This window comes from Hyperolius riggenbachi, chromosome 5 (genome assembly GCF_040937935.1).
Source record: "Hyperolius riggenbachi isolate aHypRig1 chromosome 5, aHypRig1.pri, whole genome shotgun sequence".
NCBI classification, from domain to species: Eukaryota; Metazoa; Chordata; class Amphibia; order Anura; family Hyperoliidae; genus Hyperolius; species Hyperolius riggenbachi.
The window spans coordinates 333894390-333919047 of NC_090650.1; the positions used below are offsets into that span (position 1 = coordinate 333894390).

Genomic DNA, 24658 nt, shown 5'->3' on the forward strand with positions numbered 1-24658 from the left:
CCAGTGGTATTCTCTCGTCATCTAGTGGTCCCCCAATAGTGTGTGTGTGTGTGTGTGTGTGCGCGTGTGTGCGCGCCTGGGTAAGTATTTGGTTGTTTGCTCCGCCTACTTTTTCTAAACTTGACACACAGTCACTCTGACCAAGTTTATGAGCTTTGTGGTCCTTGGCACCAATTGTGTATTTTCCCATTGAAATGAAACAAATCTGATTTGTGGCTCCACCCCATTTTCGGAATTTGAACCCCAGTCACCCAATGACCATCTGTACCAGGTTTGAGGCCTTTGCCATTAACAGTGCAAGAATGGCAGCAATTTAAAGGTACCCGAGGCTTCATGGTTTGGATTCATTAATCCTAACGTAGTATAAAAACTTTAAGCACACATCCTGGTATTATAAACAGTCCACATGTACAGTGTCTTGACCCAGTATATCACCTCCACCATGGATACCCAACAGCATTCAGACTCACCAGATGTATTGACCAGTGCTAGACTGGCCAATCATGCACAAATCCAGGAGCCTTGGTGCTTCAGGATCCTGGTGTCACTTTAGTGATATCCCTTTAAGTCACCTTCGCTTCCCACCTTTGTCTTGCATGTAACCTCAAATAGCACTCCGCACGGACTTGGACTCAATTAACTAGCTATAGCGCTTTGATATTTTTATAGTAATTAATCCTAACGTGCTGGAACACCAAGAGTTCTATATAACCGATAGCCCTGTTATTCCCCTTGTGTTGTAAGAAGGGGGCTTTACACAGTATCATTTTTTTGATTGTATCTGCTGGGCAAAATTGGCAAGTGTATGGGCACCTTTAAGGCTACATAAGATAAAAAGCAGAGAAATGCTTTACTCACCTGTGGCTTCTTCCAGCACCTAGCAGTCTAACCGTTCCAGCTTCAAAGTTCCGCCATGCTCGAGGCCACTGCTGTCCTATTTTGTAACAGGGACATGGGCAGCCTCAAGCACAGCCGAATTTTGGAGCTGGATTGGTTAGACTGCTGAGGGCTGGAAGAAGGCCCAGGTGAGTAAAGCGTTTCTCTTCCATTTGCCTTGTGTATCCTTTAAGTGCTGCAGATAACCCAAAGATCTTCGGTCAAAAGATTTTAAACCTGCCCACCAACACCAAGGTAGATGACTCTAGGGCAGAACCTACTCTACCCTAATCTAATAGTGCTTGTCATCTTTCACCTCACATGTGTGTTTTTGTTTTTAAATTAAATGCATTTGTATAAACTATTTTGCTTTTTAGTGGAAAAATCCCTCTCTAAAAAGGGCAGCATTTATTAGAGCGTTTTGCAAGAGGGTCCCAGACCTCTGAGTGCTGTAGTCTGCAAACTACTTATCAGTTTTTTCTTTACCATTTAAAAAAATCGCTGTGAAAAGTTTTATTATTTAGTAGCATAGTATGCATAGAGATCATATGGCTATACTGAACCTTCAATTTGCTGTTACTCTCTATAAATATTGCTTTGTGATGACTGTATTCTTGTGTTCCAGTCTGGTAGTACTGCAATCGCATGACTCTTCTGGCTTCTCTCCGCAGGTGCTGCCTATTGCCAATTCATGGACATGCTCTTCCCAGGGTGCATAAGTCTAAAGAAGGTCAAATTTCAAGCCAAGCTGGAGCATGAGTACATTCACAATTTCAAACTTCTTCAAGCCTCATTTAAAAGAATGAATGTCGATAAGGTAGGACATTGCTACACTAAAAGTCTTATTCCTTCTCTCTTGCTGTGTGTTTAAAGATTTAAGACAATTGACTAAAACAGAAGCAGGCCTAGTTTCTGAGAATGGTCATATCTAGTGGATAGCAATCTTATGTTGCAGCACTGCGATCCCAGGTATTGTACAAATGTATCTTTTAATGCCTAGCAAAAATCTTTCTGGAGCAAAGTACCCTTCTTCATAAGCAGGATGATTCTGTGCTGCATGGTTTGGGAGTGGCATCACTATAGGTCAAGGCTGGCCAACCCCAGTCCTCAAGCGCCTCACAAATTTTTGGCACAGCGCAAATTATTTGATGGCACTTAATCAGGAATGGTGTGGTTCATCAATAGGGATGATTGAGATGCAAATATTTCTGAGTTCATGCAGATTTATGTAAAACGTTATGCAAATATATGCATAAAAATTTACATTAATCTGCATGAACTCGGAGATATGTGCATTTCATTGATCATCCCAATTACTCAAGTAGAACAAATTTCCCTTTTTACAATCCATCCTAAACATTGGCATGGCTTTGTGCCCCAAGGACTGCTTCCCCTGTAGTAGTCTGTAGTCTGGTAGCACAGATTACTCACATAGTTACCGCAGGGATTTCTGTGACGGCTCCTACAGCAAGGTGGTGGTCTAAAGTTCTCAGATCAGAACAAGATGCTCGGCAAGTCTAATTGGAATTTCCTGTGTTCTGGAAAGGATTTATAGTCCAGTATTTAAAAGATATTAGACCTTTATAGGGTCTATAATTGCTTTTTTTTTTTTTTTTGTCAGTGGTTGTATAATTAATTCCTGTTTTATTAAAGGCTACACTCAGAGCCAGGGCAAAGTCCTCCAGCACCCAAGGCTGAGACGCCAAAATGTGTCCCCCCACCCCAGCCGTCACACACTGATTGATATTAGAAAAATAGGCATTCCAGGACCCCCAACACCTTAAAGGATACTCGAAGTGACATGATGATATAGACATGTGTATGTATAGTGCCTAGCACACAAATAACTATGTTGTTCCTTTTTTTCTTTCTCTGCCTGAAAAAGTTAAATATCAGGTATGTAAGTGGCTGACTCAGTCCTGACTCAGACAGGAAGTGAATACATTGTGACCCTCACTGATAAGAAATTCCAACTATAAAACACTTTCCTAGCAGAAAATGGCTTCTGAGAGCAAAAAAGCGATAAAAAGGGGAATTTCTTATCAGTGAGGGTCACACTGCAGTCACTTCCTGTCTGAGTCAGGACTGAGTCAGCCACTTACATACCTGATATTTAACTTTTTCAGACAGAGAAAGAAAAGAAGGAACACAGCATAGTTATTTGCGTGCTAGGCACTGTCTATCTCATCATGTCACATGTCACTTCGGGTATTCTTTAATCTCTAGTTATCTGGCTTGCAGTCACTGCCATGTATCCCCTTTTAGTATTTCTCTCTGCTTCAAACACAATAGGGAAATTATAGCTGAGTGATTTGTGTGCCCCCTCTTACACTGCACCCTGAGGCTGCAGCCTTGCTCGCCTCTGCCTTGGCCCGGCCCTGGCTACAGTAATGATTAATAAGTATACTGAGAGGTACCTGTAATGTTCTTTTAAATGTATCTGGAATTTGTGGTAAAATCCCCCAAAAGATACAATCACTGTTAGCGGGGTTCCTATTCTATTCAAGCTAAACATTGCCCACCTAGCAAACCTCTCAACTTCCTGAGCTGAGGCAAACTGTGTTACCACTCCCAGGATGTATTTCTGGGGGGAGGGAGGGGGGATATTGGAGTCCCCACCAAAAAGTGACAGCAATAGTCTAGTTCTACATAATGATCACTGAGTTCTATAAAGGGAGAGTCCCAGGGCTAGACAAGAGACAAAATATACAATAATTTATAGGAAAATTCTCTGAAAGCTGGCAATGGCTGGATAGAAAGGAAAGTTTTCAGGTATGAGAAGCATTGTGTAGACCTGGAACCCGGGAGTACTACATGAGCATCCATGGCTCAGAAATTCCAACACTCATCTGTGGGGGTCTCTTGGTGGACTGTTGCAGGTGGACAGCATGTTCACATGTAACTTGCAATGTGATCGGATTTTCATGGAGTACTTCTTATTCACATAGGATGTGTTTAGATGAAAAGGGCCCTGTATGTAGTGTTTTCTGGCTTACTACAGAGCAGTGATTAGTTGTCTCTTTTTGACAAGTCAGTTAGGCATTTGACACTGCATTGTCCGTTTTATGCCAAGCAGCTCTAAAAAATGTCTTATATCAGAATGTAATTTAGGTATTATGTCTTGTAGTAAATTCCCTAAAGGCGCCCATTAATGATTACATTTCCTGAACAATCAACCGACCAGTCCAATAAATGCAAGTGAGGTCAGATTAGGTGCTGGAAGAGGTAAATGTGGTCAATGTGGGTGCTGTGGGAGGGAGAGGTCAGTGTGGGTTCTTGGGGAGGGAGAATCATTGAAGTGCTAATGCTGGGGAGGGAGAAGTCAGTATGTGTCCTAGGTGTAGGGAGAGGTCCCTTCGGGTGCAAGGTTGAGGGAGAGGTCACTGCTGTCAGAGAGACACCATCTTACTTGCTCCCACACAGCTGTGGGGATGGTTACACTAGGATTCTTGTATGGGACTTCTTTACTCCAAAGTGTCCCAGATGAGGAGGAGCTCCCTGCGGGTGTTGGCAGGTCTTCCAATTGGAAGGGGGCAGAGCTTATCATGTTCTGAGGTGGAGCTTAGTTTTGCAGCCAAAAGGGCCTCTTTATGGGGATTTAAAAAGGGGGGTGCTTGAACACCCAGAGCCCCCCCAGTTCCACTCCCCCCCCCCCCCTTTCTCTGCACGTGCCTGCCGGTTGGGTCCACAAATGGCAAGGAAAACTTAATCAATCTGATGAATGGCAGAGGAGTTCATCCAAACAATGAATCAATGGAATGATCACGAAGTCTTTATTCATTCTCGATCAGTACCAACAATGATATTCAATCTATCAGAGAGGAAATTGGATCTTTAAAGAAACTCTGTAACAAACTTTTCAGCCTTAGTTCTTCCTTACTATAAGTTCCTTTGCCTGTTCTAATGTGCTCTGGCTTACTGCAGCTTTTCCTAATTGCACAGTGGCTGTGTTATCTCTGTTATATGATCTAATCTGTTTCCTTCTGTCGGCACAGTCGGGCTAAAGCTGGAATGTGTGGAATGTGCAGGGTTGCTTGTGATTGGTAGAAGCTATACACACCCCCTCCAGGGGTGCTTATGTGAGCCTATCAGAAGCTGGTTAGTTTGTTTGTAAACACTGCCTAAAACTGTTAATTACAAGCCAGGATTGCAGCAGAGAGTGGCAGAAACAGCACAGAGGGGCCCAGGAGAACATAATGAATAGAATGGTATGCTTTTTGCTGCAAAAATGTTAGAGTACAGATCCTCTTTAATGGAAACCTTAAAGGGAACCTTAACTGTAAAAAAAAAAGTTTTACTTACCTGGGGCATCTACCAGCCCCCTGCAGCCATCCTGTGCCCTCGCAGTCACTCATGGCTCCTCTGGTCCCCCGCTGCCAGCTAATTTCGTTTTTGCCGACTGGGAGTCGGGCGGCCGCCATGCGTACGTTTTTACGCATCCCTGCTGGTGCAGGAAGCTATTACAGACATCAACAAGTACATTTTTACGCGTTACAGTTGCAATGCGTAAAATTTTATGCGTAAAAACGTACGCATGGCGGCTGGCCGACTCCCAGTCGGCAGAAACAAAACTAGCTGGCAGCGGGGGACCAGAGGAGGAATGAGTGACTGCGAGGGCACAGGATGGCTGCAGGGGGCTGGTAGATGCCCCAGGTAAGTAAAACTCATTTTTATGTTTTTTACAGTTAAGGTTCCCTTTAAAGTTATCTGGATACAGTTCATTGTTGACTGTCTTTGCAGTGTTTTTTGTTTTCTTTTTTTTTTCTTAATAGTTTAGATGGGCTTGAAACTCCATTATAGTAGCACACAGAAGCTTGTGGCTGAAGACCGATAAGAGGAAGTGTCCTTTACTAGCATACATCCTGCTTCCTTCTACAAATAAGATAGCAAAGCATGAATCATAGTGGTCATAGGAATCCTAGTTTCCCTCATCTGGAATGAGAATATTTTGCATGGTGAAATGTAAGGTTCTCTTTTGAAGATGAATGACAGTGCTAAATATTATTCATGTAGTTATAACTTATTCTTTCACTAGGATCTGCATCTCAGTAAGGGCACAGGAAACCTTTCTCCCACAAATAAGAAAAGAGGAATCGGCTTTTTACCAGACAGGCCATTAATATGCAGTTCTTGTTAAAGGGAACCTGTAGTTTCATTATACTGTGTGAACTAAACAAGCCAAATGTAGTATGTTGACTATACTTACACAGTCATTGCCCTCTGTTATATAGTGCAGTAATACGTGTCAAACTCTGTGCAAAGCCATCAGCGTAGTTGCAGTATCTTCACCCATATGCAGTGGCTTAACACCTCCCCAGGGTGGCTGACCTCCCACCTCTCCAGTATCAACCTCTTATAAACCAGTCAAGTATAGCCATTCATCAAAGTATCATTTAGTTGGCTTAAATCTGATTATCAGATATTGGTTAGTGCATTCTGCACATAGTGTTTTTGTTGGCTCATATCAAATACAGTTCAGCCGATTTTAAGTAAACAGAATTTTTGGAGAACATTTTATAGCTTCATTTCACGGGCATGGTTTTGGGGTTTTTTTTTCCGCAGTGGATATTGTATGTACATAAACCATTTTTGCATCATTACATTTTATTTACTAGACTGGCTAGGTTGCCGCCTTGTTTTCCTGTGTCATAGTCTGGTGCTGCTGACGGTCAGTTTCTGCTGCTACTCTATTGTGATTTCCTTGCTCCCATTTTACCGGGCACCCCTTATAAATATAAAAACATAGTGTTGTTTTTTGTTTTTTTAATAAGTTATTACTTGTTGTCTGTGACCAGAGTGGAGCGATTTCTTCTTATTTCCTTGTTCTGTTCACTGTGACCCTCTCACTGGGAGGTGAAGGGAGGAGTTTTTTCCAAGTAAAACTCATACAGCAATATAAATCTGACAGAAGCTCAAACCCTTCCACTTTAAATGGAAAACATACATTTACAGCAGCCAGTTTTTATGTATGTATAGTAAAGCAGTTAGTCAGCTCTCCTGGAGTCTGCTTATCTGATGTGTATAAAACAAGTGATTCATTACTGTAAGATCCCATAGCAATGACTTCTAGTCATTGATCATGCTGAAAGCAGGGAGGGAGTGCACCAGTCTAAATAAGGGAGAAGTGAAGCCTGTCCATCTGCTCTCCAGCCACAGCACAGAAGAGACAGATGAGCAACTCTGCTTTACTTACGTGCCTTGTTAAGCTACATACACACGAGGCACGGATGTCTGCAGTTGCATAGAGACAAGCAACAGTTGAAAGTCTCCAGCAACAACAGTTGTATACAAGCAACTATTGTATACACGCGGCAACAACCTGTCTGCAACATAGCGGAAACTGTTGCTCAGCAACTTCTGTCGCAGGTTCAATTAACTGTCGGACTCACAAGAGTTGCTAGAGACTAGCATACACAGGACCGCACCGACTTGAGACTAGGGACGGTTGCTGCAACAGCTATTGCCGGGGATTGAACAAGTCAATCGCCTGGAGACAGCTCTGATTAGCAACAGTTGCTTGCGCGCGCCTCATACACATGGAGGACCTGTTGCCACAACATGCGCGCACCATGTGTTTCCAGCAACATTTGTAGCCCGTGTGTATGGGCCTTTACAGATCAGAGGTGTGTGAGCAGAAATGGGGTGAGGTTCATCCACCCATAACTGCCTAATATGACATTCAAGGCAAAACAGCAAGCGACACACCCCTCACAGTCCCTTTTTAAATTTAGACCTGATTTTATGATTGATTGCAGTACCAGGAAAAACAAGTACCTAATACAGAAAACCATACCTTTATTTTAAAATCAGATATCACCATATATTGTAGCAGAACTTAAATTTTATGATAAATGGGTATCAATAGCCAAATTCAGTTTTTTTTTTTTTTGTTCTTGTTTTTTTTATCATAGCACGTCTTATATTAGCACTTTTTATTTAAAGCAATAATGAATGCAAACCGAGTTTTCCCTTTAAAATGTGTCACAATAATTCCTGGGTAAAAAAAAGCATCAGAAAGAAAGTCTAGTTTGTCCTAGAAAAAAAAACCCCATACGAAGTGATACTTTGTGCTGATTAAATCTGGACATAGGTAAAAAACATCATAAAGGGAAAACAGGCCTAGGTGTGAAGTGGTTAAAATCTCAATTTTAGCTTGATCCTTTGCAGCGGAGTTCCCTGCCTCATCTTTTCAAAGTTCTATATCCTCAGCCTTTATTTGTGAAACTATTTGGGATTTAACTCACTAGCCACTTTTTAGTCAGCTTCCAGTTTTTCAAGTCTGATTACCCTTTTTACAAATGTTTTTTTATTTTATTTCTTATAATTAAAAATGAAGATGCAGTAACTGTGTGCTTTAAGGTCCTAAAGTCATTTCCCAAGTGCTCGCATTTCTCAGTATTAGGTCTTTCTTTTTTTGTTAATGTTTGTTGTATCTAGTAGGGTAGTGTTTCTTAAAGCAACAGGGACAGCCATACTATCTGAGCAATAAAAAACACAAATATAAGTAGATAAATACTTGTTCTACTTAACATATGTATTGTACTGTCCACATTTTTATTTCAGTGAATTTTACATAGTAAACAAAAACAAAACTGTTCTAGGCATTTTCCATCTTTACTGCTGCTGTCTGAAGCGAAGACTGCTGTCATTTCCTGCCTTACTTTGTAAACAAATTTGAGCACAGCATAGATCATATTTCAGCAGCTTCTGCAGAGGGGTAAAGTGTATTTCCCTTCTCAGCCTCCTGTCACACTGAACTGCTCCCAGCCAATCAGCTAGGTGCAGGAATGTGGGAGGAGAGATAACAAGCTTCCCTCTCTCCCCTCAGCAATGTATGATAATAGGGTCAGGCTGACTGAGATAAGATTCATTACAGCAGAAACATATATGATTATATTGGAATGCTTGCAATGCAGGGTCAGGATGTAGACTACATACTGTAATTACGGAGCAGTGGGTAAATGGAATGTGAGTTTATGGCTGACAATCCCGCTTGAACATTTCATGTGTATGGTACCCCTTTTAAAGCCTTTGCTGGCCAAGTATCTCCTGGTATGGTAATAATTCTCAAGTACCCCTTGATACAGATATGTTTAAAAGTAATATACGGTAATGGTTTTGAAACAGTTTCCAAGCATTTACTATTGCTTTTTATTACTTTATTGCTTTTTATTTATTACTAGTCTGGTGCTGTTTATATAGGTTTTGTCATTTTCTGAAATGCTAAATGTTATACTTAAATATATCAATCCCACATACCCCCTGTACCCATTAGAAGTACCCCTGGGGTACACCTTCCACACATTGAGACCCTAGTTAGTAGGGAAAGCTGGATATGGGAAAACTAGATAATGCATTATATTTACATTGTGTATTACAGCGCATCGGCAATCAGGGACATATGTTTAAATTTAGTATTTCCATGGGGTTCTCATCATATAAATATATTGTGACATAATGAGCAGATAAGCTTGCTTACTACTCGGCCTGTAATCCCAAAATATACACTGCTTGCTGATATGTGGCAATATCGCTTGCTAACATGGCTCTTCTGTTATCTAGCACATAGACGATAACTAATAGTGTTTTGTCTGCTGTCTTCTGGTACACTGTTTTTTTTTGTTTTTTTATATATATCACTAGTCACAGAAATAGGACATTGTTGCTTTCTTTGTGACCAGGCTAAAATCCAATCTATTAAAAATCCTGACACAATCGAACACTAATTGTTGTAAGAATATCCCCTCGTCCTGCTTGCTTAGTTTATAAATAGCTGCAGTATTTTGTCCAAACCAGCATACCATGGAGAACTCCTTGTAATGGCAAAATGTTGCAGTGTTCTGCAAAGATTCTCCATTTTAAATAGCATTAGTGTTTTTATTGCTGCATGTGATGCAGGTGTGTGTGTGCGCTTTAGCCACTTGTGGATTATATTACTGGAAAACATGCTATTTGAGCTCTAATACTGCTGAGCACAAACCGCAACACAAACTGATAGTAGTAGTGTTAAGCTGAATACTCCTCTCGTGACCCAGGAAGATGGATCCCAGTGATGTCCCACGACGATGAGTGCTCCCCAGTTGGCGAGTCCTGTCGGCGAGTATACGCAACAGCACAACATGGGCGCAAACAAGAGTACAAACAATTACAGTACTTTGCGCGGGAGTTGTTGTGGATCCTAAAGAGCCGATCCACCGTGATAGTCGTTATCACTGCACATCGCTAAGCCTCCATAATCGTGGTCTGTATCCATAATGCAAGATCGTAGAAACGATCGTTCATCGCTCAAGAAATAACCGGTTGTCGGAAAAAATGCTTTAAAAAATACAAAGTGGGTGCAGGCCTTAAATCGCATTTCTCATCCACTTTAACTGAAAGGATTTTTTATTGTGATGTGTACATTTTCTTGAGGGGGCAAGAAGGGACATGTATGCCTATTGCTGCCCTTATTTTCTTTATTTCACCTTGCTGTTTAAATGTAATTGATAACAGCTCTTTAAAAGGAATATTAACTTGCAACTGACTCATTGCTGGTTTCTGTCTAGGTAATCCCAGTGGAAAAGCTAGTTAAAGGACGGTTCCAAGACAACCTGGATTTCATTCAGTGGTTTAAGAAGTTCTTTGATGCCAATTACGATGGGAAGGAGTATGACCCCATGGAAGCCAGGCAAGGGCAGGATGCCCTCCCACCCCCAGACCCCGGAGAACAGATCTTCAACCTGCCAAAAAAGTCTCATCATGCCAATTCTCCAACAGCAGGTATGGCTGGGATCAAAAGCAGAAAACCTCTTACTTCAAACATTAATCAAACTGTGATCAAACATTAGGCTTTATTGTAATGAATTATTGAACTGAAACTAGAGACCTTCACAAGGACATATTTTTGCTGGTTTGTAGAAGGGCACTCAGTGGTACAGAGCTGTCTAAAATTAGCCATGTGCTTTTTTGCCATTGGGCCTGGAATTGCATGTGAGTGATAATGTCTGAAGAATGTATGTTGCTGCAAGCACAATCCCTCCTTGAAATGGATGGAATTTCAGTAAAGTCCCTCTATAGACTGTCATGTCACGGCACATATAGCTTACAGTTCCTCAGGGTCTCTCATCCTCATATAACCCCTCATCAAAGTCAGGAACTTGGTGCATTTTGTTAAGTTTATTTTTTGTGCCGATTCTTGCATACTTGCATTTCCTGTGCTATCAGATTGTTGGAATAATCAGTCTTGCTGGTATAGCAATATGACAAAGTAGGTGGTATTCCACTCTAACTCAGATCCTATCGAGTGCAGGAATCGGGCTGCTCGGGCCCACAATGGCAAAGAGTGAAGGGCTAGTCCACACAATGTCAAATAAGGAAAAAATGCTTTATTTAATCGGGCATAAAACAATATGGTGTAAAAGTTTACCAGTGAGTGTTTTACTGAAAGGAAAGGAAGAAAAAATTCCTAGGTAGGGACATTCCTCACCACCAACTATAGCAGATCATTTCACCACCCTAGGTTTGTGGGACAGATATTATCATTACTTAGCAACCAGCAGTGGTTGCTCCTTTCAATACACTTTTCCTCTTAAGTTTTCTCACATTATCAATAAAATGCCGTTTAAGGTGTCAAGCAAGAAAATACTCAGAATAATTTTGACCATACGACTTCATCTGCTTGTTGTTGCTTTTTCAATAGGAGAGTGCTGAAAAGTTATTCCAAACAGAAGATGAAAAATGATGATCTATGGGAAAGCTTAGGAGGAAAATTATTATTTTCACACTGCTTATTCACACCGATACAATGCAGTATAAACAGACTGCAGAGACACAGGTCAATATCCTATTCACTTTTCTTCAAGGAGATATTTTACAGCCTTAGCAATAACATATATTTAAAGCTTTAAACACGCAAGAACATACTGAAAATGTTTAGTTAAAGAGAAACCGTAACCAAGAATTGAACTTCATCCCTATCAGTGGCTGATACCCCCTTTCCCATGAGAAATCTATTCCTTTTATCAAACGGATCATCAGGGGGCTCTGTATGGCTGATAATGTAGTGAAGCCCCTCCCACAGTGTGATGTCAGCACCTCACAGCACTGAGGTGCTGGCATCACACTGTGGGAGCCTTGTTGCATTGCAGGAAATAACAGCTTTTTCCAACTGCCAAAGAAGCAATCAGCAGCTACTTCCACTGACTTCACCTGCCGGCAGTAAAAAAATGTCACCATGTGATAAATGTCAGAATGTTAATCAGGGAGAGGAAAGATTTTACAATGGCCAAACACTGACTAAATCATTTATACATAATTATTGTACAAGTCAAGCACTTTTTTATCATTACGTTATTTTCACTGGAGTGCCTCTTTTAAGATAAAAAATGATCTCCTGGGAGAAAACTCAGAGAAAAAAAGGATAAGGGCCACGGTCTCTTCAGTTATACCTGTTATATAATATACCAGTTATATAATAGTTCTATTATGTCACCCCGTCAAACTGTGAATGGGAAATTTGTGTACGTTTTCAGTTCAGCAAAATAATAGTTATATTTGTCAGTTTAATAAGAGACCTTGTTACTGATTGATATATTATTTTGGATGTTGCTGATCCAGAACATGTACAGTTGATTTAATGCTGGGTACTCACTATGAGACTTTCTTGCTGATTTACTGTCAGATCGATTATTTCCAACATGTCCAATCTGCTTTCCGATTGATTTCCGAGCATTTTCCGATCGATTTCCGTTCACTTCAATAGAAAATCAATTGGAAAATGCTCGGAAAGCAGATCGGACATGTTGGAAGTAATCGAAAATCTCATAGTGTGTACCCAGCAATTACCCTGTAATGTGGGGTGAAAGATTGCAGCACTGTAGCACATACACATTGCTGGTTTATACACTACCGGTCAGTGGTTACACATGCACGTTACAGATGCCCAAATTCGCCCACGTCCATTTTAAATGTATGCTGATATTTTTAGCAGAGATGATCAAAGAAACTCTCATTATCAGAGTTGATGCACATTTTGTTGCTATTTGTGTGCAGCCTTGAATTGGCCCGTTCTATTGCTGCTGGTTTGAATTGGCTCTGCTCCAAATTGCATTCAGTACAACTAAATTTTAATCAAACTGTAAACAATATTCCCTTTTTTTGGTCATCTCTAGTTGCTAGTACCTATTGTGATATGAAAGTTGTGTATGCACCAGACTTGTAATATAAGTGATTGAGAAAGTTCTAATTATTTGTATATATAGTACTCACCTTTTTAGTAGCATTTTGCAGAGTACACTGAATAATGTGACTAATTATTCATAGTATCCACCTTTGACCTGGAACTCCATCTGAAGTCCTAAAATCCCCAGGAAACTGCTCCGAATCCAGTCAAAGAGAAGTTGTACAACGTGACATATGACTTCCCCATTGGTCAGTTTAATGAACCAATGGGGAGCACATGCAGCAGTTTTGCAGCTGTGTTTTGCTGAGGATCCCTGTATAGTACTATGCAGAGATTAGAGAAACCACAGCAAAAGCATATTTCTGGTGTCTTCACTAACCAATGCATTTACTAACAAACTGCAATTTTTTTTCGGGCCTCCTTGTTTATTAGTGTGGTGGAGTCTCTTTCAAGGAATCCTAATGGCATTACATTGGGCCCCATATTACTTAGCAACATGAGAAAGGAAGCTTTGTCTTAAAACATTACTGCAATAAGTCATGAGGCCGATCATTTTCCTCCACAAATTCACAAGAGAGTTGTGTTCATGAAACTTGTAATTCAAACTTGAATAGTTTAAATGTTTTTGAATAATGAAGAACTTAATTGGATAATGCTGGTCAATTCAGCTGGACTGTTAAATTCATTCCAAATTGCTCCATCTCTGACAGAGGGGAAAAGGTGTCATTAGAATAAACTTATCTGGATTAGCAACTTTTTAATGCCTCTCAGGACAACACTATCTCACTTTATTATCCACCAAGCATAATTTTCATAACCTCTTCTTTCTTGATGTCACAGCTGGGAAGGCTGTGCATTACCTCCAAGGGGTGCCTTGATGCAGGAGTGCCTGATGACCATTCTTCCTGGAATTCAGGGTTTTCATAGACTGTCACATCATAGCACATATAGTTTAGAGTTCCTCAGGTTCTGTAATCCTCAGGTGAGGACCGCCGCAGTATAAATCTACGTCGGGCGGGTGGCGCTGCGGTTCTGACTGGATGTAAACTGTACGTCCCATTCACAGCGCGTCCCCGCCTGACACCGCCGCCCTCGCCACTTTCCACCCGCCGCAATTAGCAGCCCTCGGCAGAGCACTGTGAGCCGGGCAGGAACCGTTTTCATTGGCTCCTGGCCCTGTCATTCCTGTAAGCCAATCTCATTGGCTTACATTGAGTGACAGGGTCAGGAGCCAATGAAAGCGGCTCCTGACCGGCGCACAGCGCTCTGCTGTCATAGAGACGGCCAAGAGCGCAGCCTGCGGCGGGGACAGATCGGCGTGACTGGCGGATTTTTTAGGCGATTCGTTGGGATGCAGCGTTTTAGCGTACCAGCAGCCTCTGGTCCTTAAGGGGGCAGAGGCTGCTGGTACCGAAGTGGCTAATCAAGTCAGGAAGTTTCAGTGTGGTTTTTTTGTTTTGTTTTGGTTTTTTTTAAACACCTCAGCGTTCTGATTCCCCAGGATTTCCGTGCAAAAAGTGGTACAATTAATTTTCAGAACCTTTTTCCTGTAACTTACCAAAATGGGTCAAGCAAGAGTTTAGTATACATTATGAGTATAATAAAAGTGTCAAACACAAATTCTTGTCAAAAATAAAATGTATTAATGACAAACAGAAATAGCTTGCATTTTTAATCAATGCAGAAATATGCAGAAATAAGCAGAAATAAATATTTAAGGAAGAGATAAAAAATACAGTACAGATACTCCTAAAACACCTCCTTTGTATGAAACACTTTGAAGCATGGTATTGCACAAAGTGCTACATCACAGTCCGGGCAATAGACACGGGTCTCCTTTCGCATTTTTTTGCCGTCTTTGCCCTTTTCATTGCAGCAGACCACGCACCTCCTTGTAGGGGCTTGTTTCAGTGCGGTCAGTGGCAAATGTTCAGGAAAGTGGCGTCCAGAAAGTCGTGCCAGGTTCACGACGTATGACGTCCTGCGCCCCGGTCTAGCTGCTGACTCCTGTGGGGGGTGTTTCACACAGATGGCTTCTGTAAGCTTCCAGATAAAGTTGTGGTGGGGCACAGGACTGTCGCTCTTTTCTTTGTATAGCACATAAGAGTTCCATAAACACTGTTCCAGCAGGTGGCGGAAAATGTTCTTGTAGTATTTCTGCTGCTGTTTGCGGACAGCGGGATAAAAAGACATTGCCCCATCAGCCCTGTCCACACTCCGCATCGTTTCGTTGTAATCCAAGATGGCTTTGGGCTTCTCAACCTCCTGTCGACTCCTGGTAGTGGTGCGGACAATCTCTGCATTGTGCGCAGTGCTGAGGATGCACACATCCCGCTTGTCCTTCCACCTCAGAGACATAATTTTGCCCTTCTGCCAGGCAACAACCTCCCCCTTCTTCAGCTTCCTGGCAGTAAAGGCCGATGGCATATGGCGATGGTTAGCCCTCACCGTACCAAATGCATCTATCTTGTGCTGGATCAGGTGGCCAAATAGTTCCGGGGAGCTATAAAAATTGTCCGTCGTAAGGCAGTACCCCTGATCCAGCAAAGGCTCAATAAGTGTTAGCACAGAGGAGGTAGCACACCCAAACTCCCTGTACTGAGGTGCAAACTTTGTGCCTTTACCTGTGTATATCACAGAGTTCCATATGTAGCCATTCTTTGCCTGACACAGCATAAAGGACTTCACCCCAAAGCGTGCCCTTTTGGATGCAATAAATTGCACCCAGCTCAGTCTCCCCTTGTACGCCATGAGGCTCTCGCCCACGGTGATGTCTCTCTCCGGAACGTACACAGCCTTGAAATTAGCAACAATCAGCTGATCTCCCAAATTTTCTTCAGCTTGGGAGCGGTGTGGATGGCCTCATCAAACTCATCGTTGCTGAAGTGAAGGTACTTCATGATGAGGGTGAAGCGGGGCTCGGTCATAACGGATCCAAAGAAAGGGGTACTGAGGATCTTGTTTGTGGTCCAGTACCACTTCTGCAGCGGCTTACCGACAAATCCCTGGAGGATGATGAGACCCAGGAACACCCAGATATCCTCACAGGTGACCGGTTCCCACTTCCGGCTCCGAGAGAACCTGGGTAGAGAAGCAGCCTCCTGCTGCTGCGCTGCATACCGATTGGTCTCCTCCACGATCTTCCGGATGACCTCATCGGTAAGAAATAGCTCCAGGTAGGACAGCGGAGTGTGGTCGCATGCGATCTTCTGCCCAGGTGCGTCTGTGAAAGGGAACCTGGGTGGCGGAGCTTGAGTGGGGCTCTCCAGCTCACACCAAGTGCGTGAGACACTCACTGGCTCCTCTGTTTCACTGTCACTGCTCTCCGACTACGAAGACAGGTCACCGGGAACCTCGCTGTCCGTAGACTCCTCAACGAGCTCCTCCTCACGGTCTCTTCCCTCCAGGACATCCAGCAGCTCCTGGTCACACAAACGCCTCCGGGAAGACGAAGCCATGACCCCAAAGCAGGATACATAATTTTTTTTTGCTGGACGCAGCTAGCACTTTGCTAGCTGCGCCAGGACACTGATCGCCCCCGGCCCGCGCCCGATCTCCGCTATCCGTTGCGGCGCGTGGGCCCCCCCCCCAGACCCCGTGCGCTGCCTGGCCAATCAGTGCCAGGCAGCGCCGAGGGGTGGATCGGGACTCCCAATGACGTCCTGACGTCGGTGACGTCATCCCGCCCCGTCGCCATGGCGACGGGGGAAGCCCTCCAGGAAATCCCGTGTCACAGCGGCTGAGCAGCGGCTATCATGTAGCGAGTCCTGGGCTCGCTACATGATTTAAAAAAAAAAAAACTGCTGCGCTGCCCCCTGGCGGAATTTTTCATACCGCCAGGGGGGTTAAAGCACATTATGGGTACCTAAATCAAGCTTTCAGAAATCTACTTTAGATGGTGGTTTATTTATTTTTTCCCATGTAAAGTGGTGATGACACACGATTGGGGGAAAAAAAATCCCAGTCATGCATTTATTAACAAATGAGTACCATGAGCGTACCCTCAATGCCACTTTGGTAATATATATGAATTATATCCAGGCCATTGCTGTAGAACTTTCTGCTACATGCAATAGCTACAGCTATTGCGTATCTGGTGCTACTTTTTAACCATACATTGTCAAGGAAAAATGGTTATTAAATGGCATTGCAACTTCATGATGAAATTATAAAGTGTAAAAAGATTGCCTCCTTTCTGCATGGCCTTATTAGCGCCTTTTCCATCCATGCAGTTTGGGTAGCCAGGAGGAAGGGGGGGAGGGGGAGTTGGCAAGCATGTTACATCCTCACCAGAGCTATAACCAAGTCACATTGCTTTCATTGCGGGGATAATAGAGTGGGCACATATGGTGCTCTCTCTTAGTAATGGATTGACTAAATAACCACTCCACCCTAGTTAATAGAAAATAAAACGGTAATTTATGACCCCTTACCTATTCACCACAGTGGGTTAGAAGCTACAAAAAAACTCCTCACAAAAAAAAAAAAAATGTCAATGATGTGCCACGTGTGGCCAGGTCACTAATCTGCTACCTTTAGTACTCGATCACTACATTTATGAGTACAATCAAGATTCCATGTTATTCACAAGCCTTATGCATCCGGTTATGTTTAGGAAACACTGTGTTCAAGATAGTTGTAGTTCTATAGTTAAAGAAAATAAACTACTTTTAATGTATGAACAAAACTGGGACTTTTACACTCGGTGTGATATGTATAACCCCTGTCCTGAATGTCTCACTGTACTGCGTATATACGGTGTACCAGACCAAACTGAGTTGTATGATGCAAGTCAGAACTCCAAAAAAGGCCTATCAAAAAAAAAAAAAATTATTACAGTGCTCTTGGAATTTTTTTTTTATTGAATTAAATCAAACTTGTCTTATGCTTAAAGTAGAAAATGTTGTTAGGTTTTCAGTAGAGTTGAGTCTGGAACCAGATTATATTTGCCACCACATCATACTTCTCATATTGTTGAGATTGGTGCAGAGTCCGACAAGTCTCTGTGTGATGTAGTTAGGGTATGTCTGGGTTTCCCTACCAATTTAACTGGGGGGAGGGGGGGCGACTCACTGCAGTTGAAAGGAATAGTGCAAACATGGACTCATTAATCCTGCATGGTATACATTAGTTTAATGTTTCTTTGAGGCACACTACATCATTTCATCTTTATATTAGCTTGAATGAATTAGGTTTTCATTTTATTATAAAGTATGTATCTTTTAACCTAATTAAAACACCAAAAATGAAACAAAAAAATGGCCAGCCTCCGTGCCCCATCCTAGCTCAGCAGGGTTATAGTTTACTTTATCACCATGTCAGATGTATATTTTTAGTTGAACAGAATAATTGGGGGTTTTGGAGATGGTGGGAAAGAACTAGTTACACATACCTTAGTGTCTGAGGTAATCGTATAAAAAGCATACAGTCATGTGAACTGGAACTTGTCCAGATACAAAGTGCCTGTCCAACAGCAGTTAATGCATTCTTGTGCTTTATACATTGCTGCTGACCATGCTCAATAAGATAATTCACTTCTGGATAGTAACAGATCATGGGCTGTTTTTCATTTAAATTACTTGACCTATTATAGTTGGCAGTCAGGATGTGTGTTGTAAATCTAGAACTTTTTATATATACCGTACTTTCTATCAGGGATGACTTGATTGAACGGGACTTCAATGAGCTGCTTAATAAGCTAAGGTAATGTTTAAAATCGCACAGGAGAATAGCTGTCCCTTTGTAACACCTTGCAAATGACGCCTTCTAGTTCTAACATGTTTCCTGTGATAAGCAGCATAAATACACCAGTATGGAGCGTCTCATTTGTTAGTGAAAGTTAAATGAACAAAACTATTTACAAAATGAAGTCCTGAATATAACTAACCCTTCATAAGTTTTTCAGGACTTTTAGAGAGAAACATTGTTCTATTATATATACTATACACTGTACATCCTGTTTTGCTGATCGCAGGAAATTGGCGCATATTTTTTATTAGCAACGTTTGAAAAGAGACAAAATGACATGAAGGTGAGTAAGTGGATGATGTGATGTTCTGATTAGAAGTCTATATGAAAGATTTACAAAAGGTAAAACTAAAAAGGGGGAGGGATACTAGTCAATTAATGGTAGAACAAGTAAATGGTAATGTCTAATATGGATTGTGCTGCCACCACTTGTAGCTTTATGTTGTACGATGCAGTAGTAAGTAATAAGACTGCCACTTGCACAATGCTGCAGCCTGGGGCTCTTCCTCTCTGATGCTGTCTTTAGATGCAACAATAATTACCGTAATATTTCCTACAACTATTGTATAGTACGGTCTACAGCACTGCCACTGAAAAGTTCATGAAACTGCTCCAGTGGTCCAAAATTGGATGTCTTCACCCAATATACGCTATTTGACCAAGAATTATGTGAGGAACTTCATAGTGACATTTTGAATTTCCTCTTTTGGCAATCACAGACAACTGATATTGTTGTTCTTCCTCTCTCATTGGTTAATTTAGACACTAATAGTCCATTTCTTGATCCATTACGTTTTCTAAGAAGCTCCATTTTATGGCCAAACAAGCAGTCCACTTCTCTCTGAAATGCAAAAGCAAACTTAAATGAGCACTTAATAATTTATTTCAATGAAAAATTCTCATATGTAGTTTTTTATTCTGAATCGGGGTTCTCCCCTGCTATAGATTTTAAACCTCCAAATTAATTTAAAAAGATTGACTGTGATCAGTTAACATATCTTCCAAAACCAGTCCAAGTACCCCCAGGTGTCCGTGTACCACCACTGCCACCACTTCACCACTGCCTGGATGCTCGTTTTTGTTTTTTGCTCTTTTGTAAGTGCCGTGTGTGTGTGTGTGTGTGTGTGTGTGTGTGTGTGTGTGTGTGTGTGTGTGTGTGTGTGTGTGTGTGTGTGTATCTATATACACACACACATACATACACACTCACTCACACACTCACACACTCACTCACTCACACACTCACTCACACACTCACTCACTCACACACACACTCACTCACACACTCACTCACACACTCACTCACACACTCACTCACACACTCACTCACACACTCACTCACACACTCACTCACACACACACTCACACACACACTCACACACACACTCACACACACACTCACACACACACTCACTCACACACTCACTCACACACTCACTCACACACTCACTCACACACTCACTCACACACACTCACACACACACTCACACACACTCACACACACACACACTCACACACACACTCACACACACACTCACACACACACACACACACACACACACACTCACACACACACACACACACACAGTGTTTTCCACAGAATTTTTTTCTAGCCGGGTGGTATGAAAAAGTGGCCGGGTGGGGATGGACACTCTGGGTGCTACTAGGTGGGGAATCACTCCCCCCCCCCCCCCCCCCCCCACACACACACCTTTAAAGTGACAGGATAGGCTCTGTCTTTTGTACAGAAATCACCTCCTGCTCCCTCACCGCCATTCCAAGCTGCTGTGTTCCTTATCACCGCACCTCCTCGATCATGCTCTTGTGGGTGGGAGCGTTTTGCACATGCACAGTAGCAATTTTTAGTTACTGTGCAAGTGCAGCATGCTACCGGTCACGGGAACATTATGGATGAGGTAAGTGGCAAGTGGCCACGCATGCAGAGTTCAGAGGGGTCAGCAGAGGAACAAAGCAGCCCGGAATGACTGCAAGCAATAAGAACAACTTTAGGGGCTGGAAGAAGCCCCAGGTTAGTAGCTGGCCATTTTCTTTTATTAGTGTCTTTTAAAGTTTTAACTACTCTTTAACTGATTTGATAATGAAACTAGCAGCTTTTCATATATACCTGGGTGGTCCTAGTGTGGAAAAGAGGATTTCTGGGCCATGGCATGATATTAATAAGCAGGCAGCTTATGAATATCATGCTATGGCACCAGATATCCCCTCTTACACTACCCATGTATATAGGAAACATGGGAAAAAAATCTTGGTAGTTTCATTTTCAAATTTAGTCAGTCACACGGAATATAGCTGGGTGTATGTTTGTCAAGGGGCCAGGGTGTCTCACTAATCACTCTGCTGCTGTCTGGCTTTGCCCTGCGAGTCTGTGACCATCTCCTATCTCCCCCTCAAGCTGCAGCTCCCTCACACCTGTGACACTTCTGGCATCAGTCAGAGCCCGTGGGACTCGGTCTCAGGGCAGGGCAATCAGGAGGTCAAAGGGTCAAGCATCCCCCCTCCTTCAGCAGCAGCCAGCAAGACGCACACAAACATGCAATGGCTGGCAGCGGGATGAATACAGGGAGATGAGGAGGACAGGACCGTCTGGCTAAACATTCCACAGAGAACTGAGCCACGCATCTTCTCCCAGTCCCTTCCTCTCAGATATTCTGCTCAACTGAGCTGCGTGACGTCACCTGCACTCCCCGCCCCTCCACACAACTGCCGGGAGCTGAGGAGGAGGGCGGAGGCAGCGTCCCTGAGTGACAGCAGCTGGCTGCAATGAGACAGTCGCTGCTGTTCACTAATGAGCACACAGAATGCTGATACTATCAGCCCGGCGCTCGGGGAAGATGACCCGGGCGGCCAGCCCTGGTAAAAGGCTCTGGGGAGAACACTGTGTGTGTGTGTGTGTGTGTGTGTGTGTGTGTGTGTGTGTATATATATATATATATATATATATATATATATATATATATATATATATATATATATATATATATATATTTATTATAATTTATATACATTTTCCTTTCAGATGTGTTAGCTTCCTCTGTTATTGTGCTTTGCTGACCTTGCCATAACAGTAAGGTCTTCCTTAGTTGCCTTTCTTGGCTTTAGAACGCGCAGCCATTCAGCTTCCTCCAGGGTGAGACATAAGGTTGGACACAATGTCACTATGCCTTGTACTTCAGCTTTAGCAAAGTAATAAAAAGGTATTTGAAGGCCTCTGCCTATGAAATCTTTCTTTACTCACTAGTTTGTTCGGATTTCTGTGAAGTGAATCCATCTGCATCCATTCTATGCTCATTGACCTTATGATATAGATTTTTTTTTTTTTTTTAAATAAAGAAAACACTGTCAAATTGCCAGAGGATATAGATGATCCCGAAACACTGATCTGGATTTAATAACATTTATCACCAGTTTAGGAGAACCATAGCAAATCAGGCTCACTGTATAAATGCTCTACCACAGTGTTCCTCAACCCTGTCCTCAAGGCATGTTTTGTAGAAATCCACAGAGGTAGTTAATCAGCTCTACTGCAACACTAATTACCCCACCTGTGATTGTGTGTGATTTCCTGCAAAACATGTACTGTTGGTGGGCCTAGAGGACTGAGTTGGGGAACTCTGCTACCACAAGCCCTCTTGGTGCGTTAATGTTGGTGCGTTCAAAGGTGGTGTATTCCACTTTTTCATAAGCCAATAATTGACAGTTAGGTTGTGTGTAGTTTGGCTTTAGCAAAGAAACAAAAAATAATGCAAGGGTCTTGAAACCTTTAAATTGTACATTCACTGAATACACATTTAATTGGGTTAATAAGACTTCATATCTTGAAAGAAACTGTTTCCATAGCAATTCTGACTTTCACTGTTTAACAGAATTAAATTAACATCTGTGATTCCTGAATCATTAATACTGTTAGCCTGTCAGGCTCCAGTTCCAATTACATGCATCACTTTCTTCTTGTGAGAGTGCAGGTCTTAGCTATTAGCTATAGCCATCATGACTGTAGGCAGCCTGGCATTAGTGGGGCTGTTACAGATCCTGTGTATTGTCTTCTATGAAGGAAATCATTTTGGCAGAATTCTGTACAAGACATGAGAATTCTGAACATTCATATAGAGTGTAAAGCCTTAGCTGTAAGACACTTGTCTGAAATTTAATTCCACATATCTCATAATTATGCATTTCTCCTTTTAAAACAAGTAGATCTTAAATTGAAGGTTTTTGTTCTACGAGGTACCTTACAATTCCCAGTCATTCCTAACGTATTTCTTTCTCCTAGAGCTGGGTACATGTTAAAGGAATGTGCATGTGCAATCTGCTCAATAGAATGCTCTGTTCCTGTCCTGATGTCACCCAAGGTTGCCAAGCTTAAAGGGTACCTGAAGTGATATGACAAATACATGAACATGCAATAGAATCTCTGTTATCTGGTAGAGACAGGGATTGCCTGTTGCCAGATACAGTGGAGGAAATAATTATTTGACCCCTCACTGATTTTGTAAGTTTGTCCAATGACAAAGAAATGAAGTCTCAGAACAGTATCATTTCAATGGTAGGTTTATTTTAACAGTGGCAGATAGCACATCAAAAGGAAAATCGAAAAAAAATAACCTTAAATAAAAGATAGCAACTGATTTGCATTTCATTGAGTGAAATAAGTTTTTGAACCCTCTAACAATAAAAGACTTAATACTTAGTGGAAAAACCCTTGTTTGCAAGCACAGAGGTCAAACGTTTCTTGCAATTGATGACCAAGTTTGCACACATTTTAGCAGGAATGTTGGTGCACTCCTCTTTGCAAATCATCTCTAAATCCCTAAGGTTTCGAGGCTGTCTCTGTGCAACTCTGAGCTTGAGCTCCCTCCATAGGTTTTCTATTGGATTAAGGTCCGCAGACTGACTAGGCCACTCCATGACCTTAATGTGCTTCTTCTTGAGCCACTCCTTTGTTGCCTTTGCTGTATGTTTTGGGTCATTGTCGTGCTGGAACACCCATCCACGACCCATTTTCAGTTTCCTGGCAGAGGGAAGGAGGTTGTCTTTCAGGATTTCACGATACATGGCTCCGTCCATTTTCCCGTTAATGCGATTAAGTTGTCCTGTGCCCTTAGCAGAAAAACACCCCCAAAGCAAAATGTTTCCACCCCCAGGCTTGACGGTGGGGACGGTGTTTTGGGGGTCATAGGCAGCATTTTTCTTCCTCCAAACACAGCGAGTTGAGTTAATGCCAAAGAGCTCTATGTTGGTCTCATCAGACCACAGCACCTTCTCCCAGTCACTCACAGAATCATTCAGGTGTTCATTGGCAAACTTCAGACGGGCCTGCACATGTGCCTTCTTGAGCAGGGGGACCTTGCGAGCCCTGCAGGATTTTAATCCATTGCGGTGTAATGTGTCTCCAATGGTTTTCTTGGTGACTGTGGTCCCTGCTAATTTGAGGTCATTCACTAACTCCTCCCGTGTAGTTCTAGGATGCTTTTTCACCTTTCTCAGAACCATTGACACCCCACGAGGTGAGATCTTGCGTGGAGCCCCAGAGCGAGGTCGATTGATGGTCATTTTGTGCTCCTTCCATTTTCGAACAATCGCACCAACAGTTGTCACCTTCTCTCCCAGCTTCTTGCTAATGGTTTTGTAGCCCATTCCAGCCTTGTGCAGGTCTACAATTTTGTCTCTGACATCCTTGGACAGCTCTTTGGTCTTTCCCATGTTGGAGAGTTTGGAGTCTGCTTGATTGATTGATTCTGTGGACAGGTGTCTTTTATACAGGTGACTAGTTAAGACAGGTGTCCTTAATGAGGGTGACTAATTGAGTAGACGTGTCTAACCACTCTGTGGGAGCCAGAACTCTTAATGGTTGGT

The 24658-nt window shown here is 42.4% G+C and overlaps 1 protein-coding gene across 3 annotated transcripts in view; it reads left to right on the forward strand.

Moving 5' to 3' along the window:
• Window positions 1-24658, forward strand: part of MAPRE2 (microtubule associated protein RP/EB family member 2) — a 241828-nt gene that overhangs the window by 199803 nt on the left and 17367 nt on the right. For all 3 annotated transcript variants that reach the window (XM_068237353.1, XM_068237352.1, XM_068237351.1), the window contains 2 exons: window positions 1548-1693; window positions 10422-10635. In XM_068237353.1, coding sequence (XP_068093454.1) covers window positions 1548-1693; window positions 10422-10635 — 360 coding nt within the window. The remainder of the gene's footprint in view (window positions 1-1547; window positions 1694-10421; window positions 10636-24658) is intronic.